This window comes from Mytilus californianus, unplaced genomic scaffold (assembly GCF_021869535.1).
Source record: "Mytilus californianus isolate M0D057914Y unplaced genomic scaffold, xbMytCali1.0.p SCAF_6, whole genome shotgun sequence".
NCBI lineage: Eukaryota > Metazoa > Mollusca > Bivalvia > Mytilida > Mytilidae > Mytilus > Mytilus californianus.
Window position 1 is genome coordinate 101712415 of NW_026262712.1, and position 14720 is coordinate 101727134.

The following is a 14720-nucleotide window of genomic DNA, read 5'->3' on the forward strand; positions in this document are numbered from 1 at the left end:
GGTGTCTTTCTGAGTAAATAAAAATAAAAATCACCCTGTGTTTATGTTTTTTGTTAGAATTAGTGGGTTTTCAATTTCAAAATATTGGACATTGAATAGACATTGTGACCTACTTGACTGACATCTAGCTTATTTGGAGTGGAATTTTAAAGTATTATTCATAAGTGGAGCCTAATAACATGGACTTATATTTTAATAAAAAGTTTTCTTTTGTGTTTTAATTATAATTTTAAAGGCACATTTTTATTGGTAAAGGCTAAAAAAGGTAATTTAATAATATTATTGCGAACGTCACATCTTTTTCGTCCATTGTGGTATGTTACAATCGCAATTTTCTTGTTGGTTCTCAGACGGCCCATTGTTATTTTTAACTCGGGTTTTATAAATAATTGATATAAATAGCAATCACATTGAATTTTGATGACGAAAGGGGGTCAAAGGACTTTCGGAATCAATTTCATTGGCTGTTTTAGTTTTTGCGAACGTTACTGCTCTACGTTTCCGTCCAAATCAATGTCACGTGAGCAATATATATTTAGATCTGTAACTCTCCTGTATAGGAGTTATGATATCGCCCTTTGCAGAAATGGATGCGGAGCCGGTTTCCTCACATAATGGGAAAGCAAAGAAGGTAAGTTGTCTGTTATATCGTAACACGAGGTCCTTTATTGTATTCCGTCCATCAAAAAGACATTCACAACAAAACGTTGAATCAAGTAATGTCATTTAAATGTCACATTAAGAAACTTTTGTTGTGGTTTTTCATCTCCCAACGAGATTTGACCATATTTTACGTACAGTTGAGTCTTCTAGTTCATCAAAATACATTTCTTTAAATAATTTGATGCGAACGGTACAAGATGGACAGATTTTTATGTAGCGATCGTCACTTTGGGACAGTAATTGTTGATGTGTTGTTATATAAGAAAATTAAAACCGCCTAATATAGTAATGAGGGGGGTAGGTCCTTTATCAGGATTCCGGGATCGGGTGTTTTTAAGCTCGGGATTTCATGATTGATCCTTTCGAGATCCGGGAATTCTTTTTTCGAATTTCGGGATGTCGGGATTAAAGTTTTTTTAAATTCGGGACCTCGGGATTTCATGTTTTTAAGCCCGGGATTTCGGGATCAGGACTTCTCCTACCCCCCCTCAGTAAATTATGAAGGGGCGCTCATTACTATATATATTTGCAGGTAATATTCTTTTTCCTTTTCGAAGAGCTTCATACCACATCTTCTATTTTTATAATAACAACTTAGTTCATTAATTGCCAAAATAAGTCCAGTTCTTAAAATTGTCAAAATTGGCATAAAAGTCATTGCTCACAGACAAAATTACCAAATGGTAAACATACATTTGATTTTCAGGCTTATCTTAGCATAATCTCGGGTAATCATTAAAAGAAGATGGTAACTTGAACTGTTCTAGCTACAATTAATGATGACAACATATCTTTAATTACCATATACATGTATACTGAAAGCATTCGGCAAAAAATTATGTCTTGATTGAAGTAAATTTGAAGGCAGTACTTCAATACATTTTAAAAATTTTAATAGTCGTTCATTTTTTAAATTGTATTCATATACCAGTAATATTTTCAATTTATTTTCTTTCAGATGAAGTCCTCCAGAACTAACAGAGACGATAAATTTTCAAACATTAAAATATTTTTTAGCTTCTAGGCAGTATTTTAGACTTTTGAATGCAAATGCATCATGAATTAAATGGGCAAAGCAAGGTGTTCTGAAGACTACAAAAGACTTTCTTTACCACAATCCATGGTGAAAGTCATTGAGGCATTGATCACTATGGTATTTCCATCTTCACTGCGAATTGATTTGAAATTGTTCATTCTTCTGTTGTTTGATTTTAACTTGCCAGACATTACATGGGCATTTTGGCTTGTGCTTCATAAATAATCCATATCCCCCTTTCTGTTTTGAGTGCCAAAGGTTGCAGGTTCAATCCCCAGCCAGATAAAATAAGACATTAAAATGGTCTTTGCTGCTTCTCATCCAAGCCGACAGCATCTAGGAGCAAAAGCAAAGGTCAGCTTACAGAGGCAACAGAGTCTGTATAATGTGTCTTTGTGGAAAATCCTGCTAAGTGTGTCGGTCTAGTACAAAGCAGAGATCATATTACATCAACTTGTTCTCGTCCTGATGTGCACATACTAGTTTGACACTGGACCTTAAACAATAATTAATCCATCCATCCATAAAATCTGGTGTGTCAGTCTGGTACAAAGAACAGTTCTTATTGCATTTGGTACTCATATCATATCAACATCTCAGTTCACGACTAAAGATATGAACAGATCTAGAAGAATCATTCAGTTACATCTTAAAACTTTTTCGATAAAGATATCATGAATCTTATTTTTCACCTCCTGTAACAATTTTGGCCCCATTTAGTGCGACCCATCTAGATAGCAAATTTTCTTAATGTATTACTGAAGAAGATGTTGCTAATGTTACTATTACAAATTGGTTTCTTGTGTATTCATTTGATACAAAGTACACCTGCCAATGACATTCTGTATATTTAGATATTCTAAACCAGACTGTACAATTTAATTACTCAAAGCATTTATAAAGCACGACTGTGTGCATACATTTTATTTTTTAAAGATGCTGTTGCTAATGTGACATGTCCAAATGTCGCTAACGTTACTCATTTTTGTCTCCGTCACATTAGCAACAGCCTTAATTCAAAACATGTTTTCTTTCAAGAATTTGGCACAAATTAAACTAGTAAAAAGTAAATATTGGCAACACATGCAACTTTATACTTATTCAATTCTTTTTACTGTGTATTAGATGTCATTTACTTTGAAAAACATAAACTTTTTGTCCCATTTTCCATATGTCACATGTCCATCATCTTAAACATATTTTTTTTCCACTAATATATTAGAAATAGTAATGTGTAAGATGCTGAATATCTTCCTAAATCCTTTACCTTTTAGAATTTATTTTGGTTTTATTGCTGGTTAAAGGCTTTAAACCAAAATTAATGAAAATTAGGTCCAGGGTGCAAAAGGAGAAAATGTGGGTATCCCTGTTTCCTTGGCAAACATTCAATAATCTCTTACATTATTTACTCCTTTTTTGAAGAATTATGATCTACTGATAATAAATTTTCAGAAAATATAATTTTTTTTCGTGTTTTGCCTTCTTTAATTATTTATCATGGAAGTAGGAGGCAGAACACAATACTGTAAAATCTGCCATATGCTTTAAAAATGCTGTGTTATACCATCATAACAATGATCAAAACCTTCCTTATTTACCATGCCCCAGCAATGTTCATACTTTAATTTCCTTGAATGTTCTCTGAATTATGTGTTTTTTAGTTTGTAGTTCTCTTATTTACCATGCCCCAGCAATGTTCATACTTTAACTTCCTTGAATGTTCTCTACACTATGTGTATTTTAGTTTGTAGTTCTCCTTGAATGTTCTCTACACTATGTGTATTTTAGTTTGTAGTTCTCCTTGAATGTTCTCTACACTATGTGTATTTTAGTTTGTAGTTCTCCTTGAATGTTCTCTACACTATGTGTATTTTAGTTTGTAGTTCTCCTTGAATGTTCTCTACACTATGTGTATTTTAGTTTGTAGTTCTCCTTGAATGTTCTCTACACTATGTGTATTTTAGTTTGTAGTTCTCCTTGAATGTTCTCTACACTATGTGTATTTTAGTTTGTAGTTCTCCTTGAATGTTCTCTACACTATGTGTATTTTAGTTTGTAGTTCTCTTATTTATTTGTTATCGATTCTCTGTCAGTCAATCAGGTTATGTTATTTACATCTAAATTATGATATACAGTGATTTTTTTCGCATGTATTTTCCCAATCAGCAAAAATAATACACAGTGAAAAGTTAACCAGCCCCTTTTGTCATCAAATCTTGAAAAAAGGATATATGGTCAACCTCTTTTAAAAAGTAATCAGTGACATCAATGAAAAAGAACAGAGAAAATGGTCGGCATATGGATTTATAAGTTAAACAATCAAAAATTTAAAACTTCAAAAAAAGATAATGTAAATTACACCTGTATTTTTTTCTCTGTAGGAAGAATTTCTGTTAAGTGGACCTAGTGCTTTGGGAATGTTTGTGACATCTGATGGTATATCACAACGACCTCCATTACAATGGTCAGAGAATATTGTCAGTATGACCTATGTCCATCCATACATTGTTGCCATGAATGATGAGTTCATTACAGTTCATAGGTAATATTTCAGTCATTGTCAGACTTTGTAGAACTAATTTTATCTCAAGTTTATAAAAAATATTTTAAATACCTCCTGTATGTCATAGTAGTTACATTGTAAGAGTTTTGACCAGAGCACAGCATAAGGGTTTGTACAAAAAAGGAAAGTAATGATCTGAATTTTTTTAACCTTGAAATTGTGGGGCAAAAAACCTGTTCAATATAATAATGTATTCAAATTTGTTCTTATTTATTTGCACTAGGATTCAAACCTATTGCATTTAAAGATATGCAGTCTGACCACTAAACTTGCCTCATTTTGACACTCTCTCATTATTTTTTTGTTAGCAACAGCCATACTAAAACAATATTTTGCTTTAACAGGCATCAGTATAAATTTATGAACATGAAAGGTTCTTGTTCATATTTTATTTTGCCGTTTTATTGTGCTACTGTGAAATTGTAATTGATTTTTGCTCTTATTTTTACAGATTATTTTATCACTTTTATTTTAGTTTATCATACTGAAGGATGTTAACAATTTTCATGACTTTTAAACAACATTTATTTTCTTAAGAGGCTTTTGTGATATTTTTATAAAATGATTGTTAAGTTATTCTGCTTTTAACAGAAATGATTTTTATGCCCCACCTATGATAGTAGTAGGGTTATTATGTTTTCTGGTCTGTTCGTCCGTTCGTTCGTCCGTTCGTCCGTCTGTCCCGCTTCAGGTTAAAGTTTTTGGTCAAGGTAGTTTTTGATGAAGTTGAAGTCCAATCAACTTGAAACTTAGTACTCATGTTCCCTATTATATGATCTTTCTAATTTTAATGCCAAATAAGAGTTTTGACCCCAATTTCACGGTCCACTGAACATAGAAAATGATAGTGTGAGTGGGCATCCATGTACTATGGACACATTCTTGTTTTCATCAGAATTTCACAGTGTTCTATGACAGTGCTATTTGTGTGTGAGGAAACTTGCCTAAAGTTTTACCTATAGTTTTCTTATAGAAAATTAGAACGAACTTGTTAAATCCATTATCTGAACAAAATAACTTCAAGCCATCTATTACCTTCTCATTGCAGTATATTAGATCAACAACAAAAACAGGCTATTCCATTTCAAGGTGGTACATATTTAGGGAACTTTGATGGAAAGTTATTTGTAGCTTCAGGTAGAGAAATATATGCTTTAGTTCCTGTAGCATGGGAAAAACAGGTCAGTATTTCCAAAAAAAAACTGTAATTTTTCATTATTGTGAAACACTTCTAAGAGTTACTTAAAAAAATAAAAAATTACCCATTTTGTTATTTTTCTCTGTTTACTCATGCAGAGTTCTAGAATAAAAAAAAATAAAAATTATAGTTATATATTATTTGCAATTTCTTATGTTTCTTAATATACTATTTTAAGCAAGATTTCATACATTTATTATCTTATAGGATGAACAAAATATTAATTGTTTAATTGCAGGTTCAAGCAATATTGGGTGACAAGAGTCACAGAGGCATTAGAATTAGCTAAAAATGTTAATGTTTAATTACAGGTTCAAGCATTATTGGGTGACAAGAGAGTCACAGAGGCTTTAGAATTAGCTAAAAATGCAAATAAGGCAGGACTTACTAGGGACAAATTCTTAAAGGTAAAGTTGAAACTCAAAACTATAAAGAAAGCAAAGACACTGGTTTTACTTTTTCGACAAAGGTTAAAGTTTGTTATTAGGTCAATATACTTTGCTCCAAAGAAGGGGGTATGCTTATTAATGTCTGTCAGTCTGTTCTTCTTTCCATCCTCCCATGTTTCTGTCAGTCCAGTAAAACTTTATTCACTTTTTTTACAGTAACTACAAATCGGAGCTTCCTTAAATTAAGTAGCAAGCTTCATGTGAATATGCTTTAAGATGTTTTAACATTCATTGCTTATCAAATTCCTATTTACAGAATACTAATAGATTCTTTCATATAAATACCATGTATGAAATTTTCATCACATTTTTCTCCGGAACTAAAAAGCAAAGCTTCCTAAAATAAGTTATCAGGCTTTATGTGAATATGCTATACCATGTGATAAATTTTCACATTCATAGCTCATCAACTTGTATATTCTTAAACATAATGAATGTGGAGGCAGTTTTCGTCACAATATACATAGTAGCTACAATTCAGAGCACCCTGAAATTTGGTATAAACATTCATGTGAGCATGTTTTAGTGTGTGAATCAGTTTCACATCCATGGCTCTGCAACCTCCTGTTTATTAAAAAGTTATAGAAGGGATATCATTGGTGCTATATAGTTCATAGTTCAACATGTTTTTTTATTGTTCTTGAATTGACTTCAAATAAAGATATATAAATTAGGATGCACGTCTGAAAAAGGGGTTTTGGTACAATATTTATGGAACCGGCAATACTAAATTTACATGAGTTAATATCTTATACAATGGATAATATCGTTTATCATGCCAGATCTTGTCAACACAGAATCTGTAAGAAAACCATAATCCTCTTGTGATTTTTTGAGGTCTTTAATGATTGGAGTACGCTGATACTAAAAACATTTAAAGTTCGAAAGGGAATATTTTTTGGAAGATATAAAATATCTGAATTTATTGTATAGCAGTATAGATTTTGTGTTGTACATTACATCATCAATTTTTTCATGAATATAGAATACCATAACATTATTGAAAAGTAAACAAGCATTTTTATAAAACTTTGCCGTGAAGTTGAACACTTTACTTTGCACAATAATCATGTTATTGTGCAACAACTGTTTATTGTGATATTGATCAAATATTGGAAGTACTTATATCATTTTGTTTTAGATATTTAAGAGATTTCAGCAACAGGCAGCTTTTATAGAATTTTCTGAAGGTCATTTAGAGGAGGCTATGGATCTGTTTAAAAATAGTCAGGTTGATGTTAGAGAGGTAATGAGAATTATTATATCAAAGATCCTTTGCATTTATTCTATGATATTTTAAAAATAGTTCTTGGAAGCTAGTCGTCAATGGGATATTTCATTGAAATTGGTACGATTTTCATGATAATTGAAACTAACAAAACAAGACTTAACTGTTTTTAACTAATAAATAGATAACTAATTTTCCTTGGACTGAATATTAAATCTATTTCATACATAAAAAAAAGTACCTGAATTCATACAACATTGCTTGATATTATTTATTTCAAAAATAACATAATAATAAGTAAAAGAATTTCAGGCTTTTTATTTTGTATTTTCTAGCATTAGGCACCTCTTTGTGGTATTTTCTATATGTAGATACTTACTGAACCAAAACCATTGTTTGTTTTGTTCACAAAGGCATAACAAATAAAGAAATTCTCAAAATTCAAAATGGTTAATGAAACTTTACTTGAAAATTCCAAATCTATCATTTGAAGTACTGGAAAGAAAAGTATATGAATACTTGAACATTTGAATCATTGTTAAACATTATAGTAATATGATGTTTTTAAAATTCTTTTCATTTTAGGTTATAAGTTTATATCCTCGTCTTTTACTATCAAACTGTAATTTTACCCGGTCAGTGCCACCCCTTCATGAGATGGCTGATGTTAACCAGTTATCAAGAGGGAAAGAAGATCTGTTAAAGGAATACAAACAGTTTCTATGTACATACTTAGCTGATATTAAAGGCACAGGAACGGGATATAAACAGGTTAATATTTCAGATAAGTCTTAAACTTTTAACATAAAGCCCCCTCCCCCCAAAAAAAGAAAAAGAATAAGAAAAGAAATAAATGGCAATCAAACAGAGAAACAAATAGAGAAACTAAAATTTACAAAAAAAAAGTATTTCTAGGAAGGCAATTAGATTTTTTTATTGTCATAAAAATAAACAAATAAACTGGTAATTATGTCCTGATGTATGATAGCTGATCCAAGGTATAATTGACTAAGTTGTAATGAAAATAGGTGTGCGTTTAGTACAGAAAGTTGGATAAGTCCTCATATGACAGTTTTCTAAAAAATTAATAATGGCTCCACCCATCAGCCTCATATTTTTTGTTGAAATATTCTTTATATACCATATTCTTTACTTTTAAACCAAAATTTCAATTGGCAAGGGGTGACACCACATATAAAATCAAGAAAAAGGTAGAAAAAGGTGACAAATTTCTAAAATGAAATCTACTCCCATTTCAGGTTAATATATTTACAATATATGAAGTAGATATACAAGTTTTCTTATTGTACTTTTAAAAGTATTACATTTAGCAAAGCATGCACATTAAATTTACTCAAACAGTTGAAGTTTAAAAAAAAAACCTTTATGAGGCTGTATATTGCAGTTACTGGCTCTACTCCTTTATTAGAACAGCTGGATAATTAGAGAATATCATATCAGCAGTCAAATCATACCACATGATTTGTCATATTATCATTTATTATACTGGTTGATATTTTAATTTCAGGAAATAGATACAGCATTGTTAAAACTATATGCTGAAATAGACTCTCCCGAATTGATTCCACTTATAGCTGTAGATACTGGTTGTGATTTAAAAGACTCTGTTGAGTGGTTAGATAAATACAGACGATATAATGCTCTAGGATTGTTATATAAAGTACATGGTGAACATGATAAAGCTCTGGCTCTCTGGGTCAAGTAAGTACAAAGTTAGATAAATACAGACGATATAATGCTCTAGGATTGTTATATAAAGTACATGGTGAACACGATAAAGCTCTGGCTCTCTGGGTCAAGTAAGTATACTGTCAGCTAAGGTGATCTGAAATTATTGATTTAAAATGCTCAATATCCACTTAATGAATCCAGTTGTAGAAATATAGATTCTTATATTGGTACCAGTGGATTATCAGATTTATCCAATCGAGATAGTTAAATTATCGAATTTTAAAGTCAAGGCCTTGGCGAGGACTTTAAAATTGATGATTTAACTATTGAGATTGGATAGATCCAATAATCCATGAGTAACTATGTAAGAATCTGTTTCTCAAATAATTATCAAATAAAATTTTCATTTTTGATAAACAAAAATTCCCTTTGCGTGCCTTCCACATTCCACAAAGTTGTCAATTTCAATAGCACCTGTTAGCTCATTTTGATTCATCCAGTGAGCTGATAAAGGTTATGACCCTTAAACTCATCGAATAATCTTCTGAGATCATCGGCAACCACATGTTGATTAAATTTTTTTATACAATTGGTCAGGAAAGGGTTAAATTCCCAAAGAATTAGAGAAAGAGGAATAAGAGTTGGATGTTTGCGTTAATATGGACTTTTTTGGTAATTTCTGTCTAACTCAGGAGTCAATGTTGTTGAAAATAGTTATTGGAATTCTATATTTACAATCCACCAATGTGGGGTATATAGGAATCACCCTGTTGTTCAACCCTCTGTCTGTCCATGTGCTTTGTAAGCTCATCACCTCTGAACAGCTTTTCAGTGCAAAGTAGAAAATGATGTAATTGTGCATTTTCTACATTGTTTAATGATATGTAATTTCTTTTAGAATATATAATTGTGTAGTAGAAGATGATTCACATTGTTTAATGATATATACACTTTTGTAGAATATGTAATGGTGAAGTAGAAGATGAATCCCATTGATTAATGATATGTTAACTTTTGTAGAATATGTTATGGTAAAATAGAAGATGAATCCCATCATTGTTTAATGATATGTTATTTTTTGTAGAATATGTAATGGTGAAGTAGAAGATGAATCATTTGAAGGCATTAATTTTATTATAGAATACTTAGCTAAGTAAGTAAATTTTCTCTATATAACAAATTAAACCTCAAAGGGGTGCTGAACAATTTGAATACTTCAAGAATAAAATACTAAGCTAATTCCATATTTTGGATTTAAAATTTTTGCCTTGTTTCTACAATGTATATCAAATTAAACATAAAGGTTTATCACATGTGCACATTATAAACACAAATTATTAGAAGAATTCTTCATCTTCAAAGAAATAGTTATATGTATACACACACAATAAGCACAATTGATAACACTGTTTTTGCAAGTAACTGTATAATGCAATTATTATTATTTTTAAAATATGCCATTGAAGCCATGTACCTCAGTTTCAAATACAAAGCCATGAAATGGCAGTCAGTAAAAATAATTACACATTTTATTTTGCTGTAAATGACATACCACTGTGTTAACAGTCTAAGTCAATATAAAACAAATGTTAATATTTTATTTGACAGTTTAAATGACCATGAGTTAGTTTGGAAATATGTTGATTGGGTACTGTCTAAAGATCAAGAAAATGGAGTCAGAGTAAGTGTATAGTAAACAAATATAAAGCACAATTGTAACAGAAATTTGCATCTATTTACTAAAATTTTCAACCCAGTAAAACATAATGACAATATATTTTTAAGCAAACTTCCCAGTATAATATTGTAATAACAAACTATATTAGCCCTTAGGTAATTTTAGCAGAGGTTTATTGTAAAACATTTTGTACTTAAAACCATTGTATGATTTGTAGATATTTACAGACAGACCTACAACTGAGCCCCCTTCAGAGCGGATGAGACCAGATACTGTGATTGACTACCTCCACCGATTCCCTATAGCTGTGATAACCTACCTTGAATATTTAGTGTTTCAGAAAAAATTAGAGGTAGGTTTGTTCTTATTCTCATATGTTGGAAAGAGCTGTTGAAAAAAAATATGCAAACACTATTCTTACTCGTAAAAGCTAGGATTATTTAAGAGATATTGGGTCTTAAACAGTATCCAATTTATATCACACATTTTTTTTGGCACTGAAAAGTACATGAATGAGACCATCATGTATATAGATCGTCATATAAAGTGTCTAATGCACGCTTTGTATTGAAGTTTTATATTTTATGACATTCTTTGTCTGAAGGAGAAGTAGCACCTTTATTTATTTGTATTTTTTTTTAGAAAGAAAATACCACATCCATTTAGCTGTATTTTTTTCAGAAAGAAAAATACTACAGCTATTGTTAATTATTATTATACCCTCTACTGCTAGAGTTGTGTTTATATTGAAATCCCTTTGTCTGCCCCTCCAATAAATATTTTTGTCACACTTTTCTCAGGAACTACTGAACAGAATGACTTTATATGTGGTTAGTAGCTTGACAATAAGGAGATGTAATGTGTGTGAACTCTTCAGATTTTTCAGACACCTACTTCCTGTTTGTGGATACTATGGATTTTTTCAATATTTTGAATGAAAACAAATATTTTGTCACACTTTTCTCAGGAACTATTGATCAGAATGACTTCTTATTTGGTTAGATTACCAATTGAAACTGGTAGATGGATAGGTTTAGATAGAGAAAGGAGATATTGTAATTTATTTCAATGTCAAGAATTAGGTGACGAATTTCACTTTCTTCTGAATTGTAGATCCCTAGACGACTCAAGAAAACTGTTTTTGGATAATTGTTATTGTAACAGAGTAAATGTAATTAAATTTTGTAAATTATTACAAACAACACATAGAAATAAGCTTAAAAATATATGTAAATTTATAAAGGTTATAAATTCATTATCCGGTCTTCCTGGTTAGCCTTTGTCTATTTGTTTTTCTATTATAATAACTAAATAATCTTGTATAGTAATTGTAACATTCTTATCTTGTCCTGTGCACAATTTATTTTGTATACTATGTATTATTATTTCAGTCTTTGTACCAATGTGTATACAATGGTTTTAAAGAATAAAATTGTCTTGTGTTTTGTCAGCAGCTTGGCGTGATAAGTTGTGACGTGTGTGCGCTTTAGATCAGTCAGACTCCTACATCCTGTTTTCCGACTATTTGAATTAAGAGTGGGGATATGCTTAGCATTACAACATGTACATCCTTGTTTGTAAATTTTATTTCAGAATGAAAATACCAAATCCATTTTGCTGTATTTATTTCAGAAAGAAAAATATCCCATACATTTTGTTGTATTTTTTTCAGAAAGAAAAATACCACACCCATTTAGCTGTATTATATTTAGATGCTGTGCTACGACTCATCAAAACCAATAATGTAAAGAAAGAAGAAATGGATAAGGCTAGGTATGTAGTAAAAAGTTTCCATTTCAATAAAAAATCATTGTCTGTTGAAAATTATGTGTTCAGTAATTTAAATTTTATGATAGATGTTTCTTAAAAGAAAATGATTGTGGCATGACTCCCAATTAGTATTTTGGTATCAATGTAATGTTGATTTCTTGTTCAGTATTTGCCAAATTCATAAAGCTGTGAAAATAAGCTACAGTATGATTATTTTCTAACAAAAAATTAAACATAAAAATTGAATGAAGTAAATTCAAGTAGAAAAGTTGAATTGATTGTTGTGAGTTTATTTAGTCTTTGTTAAAAGTGTGCTTCAAATGAGCAATGTTCACATCTAGCAAAATTTTCTGCTAATACCATTGCTAGAGGCAGAACTTGCAGTGAGGTAGAAGCTGTGCTGAAAGCCTTACTTTTACTTTAAGACGAAGAGCAACAATAAAAGTGTTATTCCTTTTCTTTGGGTTTTCTTGTGTACAAATTGAAAAGAATGTACCCCTCTCTTATTTATAAGCTTGAATTATCAAGTTCAATGATATTATATGATAATCTTAACATGGAAAGGCTCAATTTCTTTATTTATGAAAGGAAACCACCACGTAATATAATTCCTTGACCTATTGAATTTACTTTTTACAATTTTTTTCTTGATACAATACCTATTGAACAGCTGTTTTTATCCAAACAAGCATTACATTAATTGTAGCACTTTTATTTTTTTGTATTAGATATATTTAAATAAGTTTGAAGTTGCGTTTTACAGGATTTATTATTCTCAGGTAATATAAATTCTTCATGTATATTTATTATATAAACTTCAATGCAAACTTACAAGTAGGGAGATTTTATCATAAAAAAGTAAATTTTTACATTTTTAGGAACTGTGTGTTATGACTTTGTATATTATAAACATTTGCATGTAATATTGACTGCTCATTTGAAATGTTTATGTTTTCAGATCGAAATTACGTTACATATTACAGATGTCTAATCTGTACCGAATACAACTGATACTGGGTAAAGCTAAAGAAACAGAAATGCATGCAGAATGTGCAATACTGTATGGAAAGGTAATTAACCATCATCAAATTCCAGTTGTTTATCCTCTCATCTAATGAAGTTGGGGAGGGCATATCGGATTTAGGGGGTCCTGGTACATTTGTACAAATTTGTAACAGAAGTGTAGTTTACTGAATAAAAGAAACGTTATAATGAAATATTATTGATAAATTGCCATAGGTTTCTGAGAAATGACCATAAACACAAAAATAAATCAAGGTGACTCATAAATTTGTTGATAAATGTTGAATTTAAAATGTAGAAGGAGATGCTATATGAAATATGCATGCCAATGAACCAACTATCTACCTAAAGACCAAAGGACAAGGATGTACACAATTACAGGTAATTGTAATGCCTTCATCATTAGCAAAACCAATGCTGTATAGTAAGCCATAAAAGTTTCTTGAAAACAGAAGGTGACACGATACATCAGAGAAAACTAAGGAATTACTTATGTTAATAACATTAAACAAAAACAATTATGACAGACAGCAAACAACAACTACTGGGATCCAGGGGCTCTTTTCACAAAAATTCTAAGAACTAAAATTTATTGTAAGTTATGATGAAATGTTCATGACTTTCAAGTATTTTTTTTTGTAAGATTTCTTGCGAAAACAGTCTCACGCTCTTGGCTTGTTGCCAGCACATAAGTAATGTTGCAGGGTTTTGCATGTTTATGAGCCCTCAACTCTCCCCTAACTTGGGACAAGTGTTGTAACAGCAGAACATTAGAACAGTTACTTAACATGAAAACAATTAATAAAACATACAAAAGACACCAATTATCGATCTAAGAGTACTTGCTGTTATTGAAAGTTAGTTCAAAGCCCAATATAAACTAATGAATAAACCATGTTTTACCCAGCCTATATTTGTGTAGTAATGAAATATTTATGTGCCATAGTTAATTTCTTAGAAATAACTGTCAGCCAAATGTTTTTCGTTTTATGGTGTTGTTGGGTGGCTGTCTTGATGATATATATCTAACATGTCTTTAATTATATTGGATATATAACTTTATCAGGCATAGGATAAGGGTAAATCTTTATGTCCCGGCCAGTCAGAAATGTTGCATTACCATAAAAGAAAAGGTTCAGTAATGCCCGAATATGACTGCTATTTCCAGCTAAAATTTCCAACTAGGATTTTGAAGCTATTTTCACATACATTGATGTATAGAATAGAATATGTACTTAGCACAAAACTACATTGTTGTCTACAATTGTTTAGATGTTTATTCTGTTCAGTTCATTACAACTATTTTGTCAAAATTTGGTTTTTAAACAAGACTATATGCTGACCTAAAAAGACATATCTTTTTTGGTGTTATTGAATTGTTGGATAAGTGTTTCATTAATGTGTATGTCATACATCTCCC

At 30.6% G+C, this 14720-nt stretch overlaps 1 protein-coding gene across 3 annotated transcripts in view; it reads left to right on the forward strand.

Moving 5' to 3' along the window:
- LOC127706757 (transforming growth factor-beta receptor-associated protein 1-like) overlaps nucleotides 1-14720 on the forward strand; it is a 78191-nt gene that overhangs the window by 19624 nt on the left and 43847 nt on the right. For all 3 annotated transcript variants that reach the window (XM_052211419.1, XM_052211421.1, XM_052211420.1), the window contains 11 exons: nucleotides 4081-4241; nucleotides 5311-5443; nucleotides 5772-5867; nucleotides 7051-7155; nucleotides 7723-7908; nucleotides 8666-8859; nucleotides 9914-9982; nucleotides 10438-10510; nucleotides 10725-10859; nucleotides 12180-12280; nucleotides 13236-13347. In XM_052211419.1, coding sequence (XP_052067379.1) covers nucleotides 4081-4241; nucleotides 5311-5443; nucleotides 5772-5867; nucleotides 7051-7155; nucleotides 7723-7908; nucleotides 8666-8859; nucleotides 9914-9982; nucleotides 10438-10510; nucleotides 10725-10859; nucleotides 12180-12280; nucleotides 13236-13347 — 1365 coding nt within the window. The remainder of the gene's footprint in view (nucleotides 1-4080; nucleotides 4242-5310; nucleotides 5444-5771; nucleotides 5868-7050; nucleotides 7156-7722; nucleotides 7909-8665; nucleotides 8860-9913; nucleotides 9983-10437; nucleotides 10511-10724; nucleotides 10860-12179; nucleotides 12281-13235; nucleotides 13348-14720) is intronic.